The 8,640-nt window shown below is 44.6% G+C and overlaps 1 protein-coding gene across 3 annotated transcripts in view; it reads left to right on the top strand.

Moving 5' to 3' along the window:
• Window positions 1-2,479: 2,479 nt before the first annotated feature.
• INPP5F (inositol polyphosphate-5-phosphatase F) overlaps window positions 2,480-8,640 on the top strand; it is a 45,337-nt gene continuing 39,176 nt past the window's right edge. For 2 of the 3 annotated variants that reach the window (XM_082309450.1, XM_082309448.1), the window contains exon 1: window positions 2,480-2,581. In XM_082309450.1, coding sequence (XP_082165576.1) covers window positions 2,485-2,581 — 97 coding nt within the window. In that variant the 5' untranslated portion in view covers window positions 2,480-2,484. Of the gene's footprint in view, window positions 2,582-3,054; window positions 3,138-8,640 lie in introns of those variants that run through there. The other variant, XM_082309449.1, reaches the window with a different exon arrangement.

Here is an 8,640-nt window from a genome sequence, read left to right as displayed (position 1 = left end):
AACGAGATTCTTCTACCTAAGGAGAGTTAACTTCTCAAAAACGTGCCTCACCTCCCATCTTAAGCAAATCTCGGCCCCAAATAATTCTCAAATTTCTTTTTTCCTTAAGGCTTCACATATTTCTCTGTGAAAAGGGGAATGCTGCAGCTACTGCCACTAAGATGCCTGCTGCCTGTGACTCATTATCTAACTAAACTACTGTCCCTCTGCCCTGCTCATAGTGCAAGGCAGGGAAGAGGCAGAGGAGAAGGGCAAAACTCAAGAATCTCTTTTAGCTGTCAATTTCCAGCTTCCTTGCAGGGTCACAGAGTGAATTCCCTCCAGGAGAAGCCGCAGCAAGGATTTTACTGAGCTGAGCATTTAAAAAACCTGAGGATCTTGTTGTTCCTCACCCTTCCCTTGAGGCAGCTAAAACTGAAAGAAAGACACAGCTTTCTTTGCACACCAGGAGCTTCCAGTTAGACACACATAATATGTCCCACTGCAATCACAGCTCTGCTCTCCATTCATTTTACCGGAAATTTCACAATGCCTTCCCTACTTGGGCTAGGCTTCATTTTATGGCACTATAAATGTAGTTCATTTACAAGTGAGAAAACAGCACTATATTGTTCTGCTAGGAAACAAGCTGTGAACCAATCTATCCCTGTACTATATTTCTGTGTATGTTTGACATGCCTTTGAAAATATGTGACGTTGTGCTCATGGGAAAAATCAAGAAAAAAGTAATTCAAAGGAGATGTATTTATTAAAATGCTGAGAAGCCATTTCAACCCTTCTCTTGCCCAGTGCCTGCAGGAGTGACCTGAATTACTAGCATTACTAACATTCTGCCAATGGCATTGACTGCTACGTATAAGAATTAGGCAGGACAGTGCTACACTGGAAGCTGTAGGGTATTCACAAGGCACAACATTTTCAAAATTGGGATCTGTAGCCAAGAAAGAATGGTGTGTCCTTTTGCGTACCTGCTCTGGGGAAAATGTTAAGAGATACTAGCATCTGTTATCAAATCCAGTAGAGTTCAGTTCCATTCACATTGTTCCTATACAATTTAAGTGTACTTAAAAGAAAAAAAGCAACAACATCAGAGGTCAGACCTTATATTTGAAAGAAAAATCTTAAACTGCAGTCAAAATAATAAAAAGTCTGTCTAGAGACATCTAAAACAAAAAGATCATTCTTTTAATAAAGAAGGGTGGATGGAAATAAAAGCATGAGAAAATTGGTTTTCCAGTACTATGTAAAATTACTTACTTGCACGCAACATTAATTTTCAAAATATACTGATGTTCTTTCAATAAACCAAGCTGCTCCTAAATGGTTGTATGCATGATGGGATGCTTTTTGTCTATGTCCATTTCTACTTCAGTTTTATACAGAGTGGGACTTTAGCTTTTGTAAACAAACAAAAGCTCTGGAAACCTGTGGACAAGTAGCCAGGAAGGGTCTGTAGTGATGAGGAGTTTGCTGGTACATTTTGCAGTGTTGCCTGGAGAGGAAAGAAAGGGTGTAATTACCCTTGTATCAAGAGGTGCTTCTTTCTGGGTAAATATTTAAAACCGTAATGAGTCCTGTGCTATGGTGTTGAGATTTCCTTTCACCACTAGCTGATATACTACATTAACTCCTGCCTGTTTCCACCAATTATTGAAGTTGCTCCCTCTTGGGAAAAGCTGAAAAAGCTTGGGGGATACAGGCTTGGTTGGTATGACTTCGTCTGTGGTGCCTTGCCATAACCTCCTGCAGCTTTGCGGCTTGTGCTGCTGAAGGCTTCCAGGCCCTGCGGGGGCTCGCCACTCCTCCAGGCACCGAGAGTCGGCAAGTGCGGGCCGGGGAAAGCCGGGGCCACCCGGGAGCCAGGCCGGGCTGCTCTCCTCCCCGGCGGGAGTGTGCCGAGGCCGGGCAGCGCCGGTGCCCTCGTCCCCGGCGGGAGGGCGTCGAGGCCGGGCAGCGCCGGCGCTGAGGGGAAGGCGCGCGCCCGTCCCTCAGACCCTGCCGCCGCCGCCGCCCCCGGCGGTTATCGCCGGTTATCCCCGCCGCGCAGGGCAAAGCGTCCCCGCCGCGGCGCCTCAGCCCGACCCCTCCCCGCTCCTCACCGTCTCGGCGGCCCGCGGGCTGCCTCCCTCCCGGCGGGCGAGCGGCGGGGCTGAGGCACCGGGCGGGAGCGGCAAGCCCCGCCCCTGGCGCTCCGCAAGCCCCGCCCCGCGCCGCCCCGCCCCTTTAGGCGCTCGGGGAGGCGCTGACGGGCAGCGTCACGTGCGGCGGCGGGGCCGGAACCCGAGCTCGCGCCCGGCCGGCTCCGGGACCCGCCGTCCGCCCTGCGGCAGCGCGCGTGCGCGCGCCCCCGCCTCGGGAGCGCGCCCCGGCCCGGCTCTCCCCCTTCCGCCCGGCGTGAGCGCGCGGCAGCCGCGGGGCTGCGGAGCGGCGGGAGCGCCCCGCTCGCCCGCCCGCCCGCCCTCACTCCCGGCGGCGGCGAGGAGGATGGAGCTGTTCCAAGCCAAGGACCACTACATCCTGCAGAGCGGGGAGCGGGCGCTGTGGTGCAGCCGGAGGGACGGCAGCCTGCAGCTGAGAGCCGGTGAGACCCCGCCGCCGGGCTGGGGCCGGGTCGCGCCTCGCCTCCCCGCCCGTTTCCTGTGTGGGGAAGGGCGGGCCGGGACCCTCCCGCCCGGGGCGCCCTCGCCGGGGGGCGGCGGCTGACAATGGCCGGGGAGGGGGTCGCTGAGGGGAGGGGCGGCGGCGGTGCCGAGCCCCGGGGGAGGGCGGGGGGCGGCAGGGCTCGGGCGCCGGGGCTCTCCCGGGAGGTGCCGCGGGTCGGTCCTGTGGGGACGGGCGCCTCCCTCCATCGCCCCGCTCCTCGGCGGGCCGGCCCGGGCCGCCGCCGTCCCCGGCGCAGAAGGTCCCGCCTGTCCCGGCACCGGTGGCCCGGGAGACACGTACCTGCGGCCGGCGGGGGAACCGTTCTGCTTGCACCGTGCCGGCGCTTCGCTGCCCCGCCAGCTCCCCGTGCTTAACCTGCGTAGTTTATAACGTTGAAATGCATCTGGTCAGCCTTGCTGGAGCATCGTGAAACAAGAAGGGCCATCTTGTGTTGGTGTCAGCCCCATCTAAAGTGATGCTCGCCAGTGTTTCTGGTAAATGGTGATTGCGTCTTGGAACAAACCTATTCCGTGGTCTCCTCTTTTTAGGAGAAATTGAACAGGTGTCTACGCTTGCAAATTGCTCTCAAATTTCTTTAGTGACTGCAGGCAGTATAAATGACAATTACAAAGGGAGGGCTATGTGTATTAATATCAGGCTGCAAAGAAGGTAGTGGGAACAAAAATTGTAGATAGAGTGAGTTGTGTTAACGGAGATTTTTGAAAGAATGGTAATTATAACATCCTATCTGGGAGGTTAGTCAGTAAAGCTGTCTATAAAATGAAATACCGTCCTTAGAAATTAGCTTGCTTTGAGTAATATATGTAGCTTAGATATAAGGGACCATAGCGTGCCTGCTTATAAGTTCAAAATGCTCTAAATAGCTGGATGTTTCACCAAACACGCGGCAGGTTGCACAGATGTTACTTACAGCTTTCTAAAATTGGGATCCATGTTATGCCATAAAAGCCAGTTAAGCATGCGTATGACCAGGCTGGCTATCTGAGTACAGTACCCTTCGTGAGGTTTTTTTAAAAGGCTGGAAAAACTTTATACGTAAACATCAAATACCATTGTTATCTGTGTTGATCCAAAGAACTGTTTTTCATACTGGTCGTGCTTGTGTTATGTTTTCATACTTGAGTCATGTCTTGTCAGTGCAATTTGTTTGCATCTCAGATAAAATTACAGTATGTCTCAAGTTTAACATGACTTATTCTTGTCCAGCGGCTTCACTTATGGTTGAAAGTCCAGTAATGCTTTGATTTATAAATCACCTTACAAAATACTTGATGTTAACCTAGCAGACAATACTGCTAGTCAATGAAATGTGTGTTTTCGTGGCGGGGGGGGGGGGGGGAACAACTCAATTTTAGATTTGCGGTAGTTATAATCGCCTGCATAGGCATAAGAGCTCTTACTTGACCCTGAGTAATAAAAGCACAAACTAGTGAACTGTAGTTCTGAAGATTGCTGTTTGAAAGCTTTGATTTTAAAAGCATCAATAGCTTGTTTTCATGTAGCTGTTGCTGTGATTTTTTTTTTTTTTTTTCTTTCTTTCCTTGAAGTCTGTTAAATTCATGGAGGCTTTGCCAGGGCCCAGCAGTTTGTCTGCATGCTGTTCAGCAGCATTTTGTCCTTAGCCTACCTTTAAATTTTCAGCCAGGATACATGTGATCCCTATTGTGTATGACCTGCAGATTGATGAAAGGTAATACGATATTGAAGTCTCTTAGTCTGCTTGAAACTCTTGATTGTTAGTCACGCTTTCCCAATTCAATGCGTTGGTAGTTTTGTTTTTCCAACCCTGTCTGTGGATCATCTTATTGAAAGTGGGCTCTAGGGCTGTGAAATGAAATACCTTACTATGTTGAAAGTAAGCCCAAGAAATAAACAATTGCCTCACAAGAAGTATTTCTTGGGTCAATAGCTCTTGCTTGTATTAAGACAAAGCTGGATATCCTCAAGTTTACAATTTTATTACATTTGACCATTTATAATCAAGGCCACTGACCGGAAATGAGTACATGGATTACTGTGTGATGAGTCACTGCCATATTAAAAAAAACAAAGTCATAACTTGTGTTCATTAAACATGTTTAATAGTCCGTCAGAAGGCTATAATCTAACCATGTGTCTTCACTTGTTTTTGGAGGCCTTGGTTTTATTCTGTCCCACAGAAGCTGCTCTGAATTAATCTTCATCCATTCATGGATTGAAATAGATAATACTGGCAAACCTTGCAAAGTATTGCATTATATGATAGGTGTGAATCTAAAGGGCTGACGCTAAGCTTTATAATACACTCCTCTCTCAACTCTAAAGGCATGTTCAGAAATTTGCTAATCTTGAAAGCTGTATTTCTGACCTCTTTGAATCATGGAGAGAACAGCTTGAATTAAAAAAAGGCAAAAAAAACCTTGGTAAATATTTGCTATAAGCAAAGTCTGAGGTTGGCCCTAGTTTGAAGGGTGTCTGCCTGTGTTTACAAGATGTTTCTGGTGGCTTTTTTCTCTAAAGTGAAAGCACTAATGAGTCACCTGCAGGAAATCCATGAGTCACTTTGGCATCAGAGATTTTGTTAGGAATTTAGCTGTCTACAGTATACTTTTTTCATTGTAGTGAAAAAACATGTGTTGTTCAACCATGCTTTAAATACCTTACATCGGGTCTTGATCGGGATTTCACTCTTGGTTTACTCTGTTTATGCTCTGCTTGGCTGCTCCTGACTGGTAGTTCTACACAGATTACAAACAGTTTTATTGATGTTGTTGGTATAAATTATGTATTTATATATGCATGTGTAGACACATATAGAAAAGAGTGGAAGTATCAAAGACACTGAATTCTTCTCACCATTTTCTTATCAGCAGAAAAAGGAATGAGACTGTTTTATGGGATGAAAACTTCTATTATCACTGTGTTGGCCTTGATAATATTCTGGGCAGTAATGCCAGACCAAATAAGATTGAGAATAGTTGCTACTAAAACTATTACTGGTAGTGATGCTGGTTCCCACCACCCCAGAGAAAAAAAAAAAACTATGAGAGATTTTGAGTGATACAGGAGTTGGAATTATTCTAACACAGTTTTTGGGGACTTCATGCTCAAAGACTCCATCGCCTCTGCCTGTAAGAGTAAGGTGGTGTTAAGATGTGTCTTACCTCTGGAGCTGTAACTAGAGGCAAATGAGCATTTGTTTGTTTTAAACACTTTAGGAAAGTAGTGTTACAGTACTGATTTTCATCTGTTGAAAATGGTTGTGAATCAGCAACTGAAGCAACGCCTCTTAAATATTTTTCTCTTAATGAGAGATGTGTTACCGAACAGCATTTTCAGAGTATCAGGGGACAGATTGCAGGTTAGGTGTCTTCTGATAGTGTGAAATCTTCTCTGAATCACAGACCATAAGGCCATCTAATATTCTAGCTATGTGTGCTTGCCTTACTCCTCAAAGACATTACAGGAGTCATGTGGAAATTACTTGCCAGAATTCCTGAGCTGTTCTTCATGATTGTAGACTGGAGGAGAAGAGTAGTGCCTTTATTTGAAGTCTTAATGCCTGTAAATGCTCAAGTGAAGGCCTTGGTCTGATGAGTGGTGTAAGGAGCAATGCCACTGATAACAATAGATGTATCAGTAGGTTTAAGGCTACAGAATAGTCCTAAGCATGACTCTGAGGGATGATGGCCCGAGTCTTCACTCATGCTACTGGATTAAGTATTTCGTAGAAAACTGACTTCCAGAATTTCAGTAGTATGTCTTGGAAACTGCCTATCTGTTCTGGAAAATGAATTCCAGAGGAGGTACTTGTAGCTTTGGAAAAACTCCATATTTCAAGTTACTTCATAAGGAACCTCAAGCTGGTTTTTGACACTTTTTTAGCTGCAATGGTTACTGAACTGTTTCTCACCCTTGCCTGTTCATTCTGTTCCTGCTTTTCTGTACCCTTTCTTAGTTGTCAGCACAATGTACTTGTGGTGTATGTGACAAACCAGATGTCAGAACTGATCTGTATTAGCTGCAACCCAGCAAGAATGTATGCCTAAAAAAATCTTGAGCAGTTAGTTCCCTATTGCTGCTTGCTCCTTCTCGCAAAAGAGGGGAGAGGGGTGGGCTGCTGTATGTCCTGCATCTCATTGAATATTACATACATCCGTCAATTTTGTAGCTTCTGACTGTGAGTTGAGATCTTCAAATGTATTTACCAGGGAACTTATTTTCTGCTTTTATTAAATAAGATCTACTTTGTAATTCCATCCATGATTATTTTTACAGAGCGTAGTAAAGCTAAAACTGAGACTTAAATGGGTTGATACTATGCTACATCCTAATCAAATGAGAATTAAATTGGTGAGAATTAAATAAATCTTTAGGTGAGATGTTTCTTGTTTTGTTTTCTGTTGAGCCTGAGTAGCAGATGACAAGTTGAATATAACAAGAGTGTTCCTGTCTCTTTTTTCTTCCCCTTTTCCTTATATGAAGAAGTCTGGAAATGCCAAACTTGTTCCAACTCAGATGCATAGGTGTCTTGGAATTCCTGCCCACGCTGAAATGACTTTAGGTTTTAAATAAATATATGAAAAACCTCTTAAGCTTGATATGCTGTTGCTTTTTTTTTTTTTTTTTTTTTTTTGGTGATCTGAAAGTTACTTGCTTTGTGGAGGAAAAAAAAAGTCAGTTGTGTCTGTCTCCCTGTCCTGTCTCATGTTCCTCCCTGCCCCCCCCCCCCCCCCCCCCCCCCCGAATTAAAATGAATCTGTAATTCAGGTGGATTTTTGTGGTATGTATTTTGCTAGCAAAGGTTAGACCCGTCTTTGATCTCATGGGTTAGTATCAACTAAATAGTGAGTAGGAAATTGCAGACTAACTGCAACTAAAATATTTAGAACACTGACAGGTAGCAGCCTTTCAATTAAGAAGGGTCTGCATCTGTATCAAAGGCTTGTGTCTTTTCTATCTGTGAATACTGTTGTTCTTACTAGGTTCTTTCACAGTTAAACAGTGTGGGTGATATTTCAGCTGTATGTGTAAGGAAACATTAAAGTTTTAAGTGACTTAAGTTTTAAACCGTCTGAACTGTAGTAAAAGGCGACCATTTATTTGATATGCCACTTAGGTTCTTTCAAAACAACTGTTGTAGATTGGAATGTGATTTTTTTTTTTTTTTAATGGTCTTTAATTGATACTATTAAGCATACAGGAGAGACCTTATGTTGCTGACGTTATGCCTCAGAAAGAATGGTTCTGTAGCTTCTTAACCTGAGAGGTTTTTAAGATCCTTCCTGAAGGTTTTGGGTGACTTCAGGAAGGGATTTGGTGGGCAGTGGGGCATTTGCTGGTAACGAAAGAGTGAGACTGACAACAAGAAAACTGCGTCTCCTGCTTCTCTTCCAAACTGCTGTGTTGCAGGGCAGCTGCAACAGGAGCCCTGAGATGTCAAGGACTGCAGTAACTACCACTAAGTACTTCCCTTGAACTGTGAGACTTCTCAGATGGTGGTTTAGAATTTTCTTTTAGAAGCAAATTCTTCAGTGCAATATCAAGCAGGTCTCAAATATAGCTTAATTAAATATTGAATATGTGTTTCGGAAACTCATTCTGTTAGGATTGTGTATTGAGACTCAGGGGCCAGAGTTTGGCTGATTCTACTTTTTTCCCTCAAATGTCTCAAAGATTTGAGACCACTGGCAAAAGCTTTTTTTGTCAATGTTTAGATGTTTCATGATTCATGTTTAATGTTATAGAGAACATGAATTTTTAATATACATAAGGTTTTTAGAGAATAAGATACAAATTCGGTAACTCAGAATTTACTTCTCATTAAGTGTTAAACTTGCTATAAACTTGTGATTTTAAAAAAGTAGTTCATTGAATGTTCTGGATTTGTTACAAAAACGAATATGGTTATTCTAATTGAGAAATTCGCATGTGCAAATAAATCTGTATTTCTTGAAAACCCACTATCCTGCTACAATACCCTAACTTGATCTAGGA

The sequence above is a fragment of the Platalea leucorodia genome, assembly GCF_965183815.1.
Source record: "Platalea leucorodia genome assembly, chromosome: 4".
NCBI lineage: Eukaryota > Metazoa > Chordata > Aves > Pelecaniformes > Threskiornithidae > Platalea > Platalea leucorodia.
This window is presented reverse-complemented; position numbering and strand designations above follow the sequence as displayed.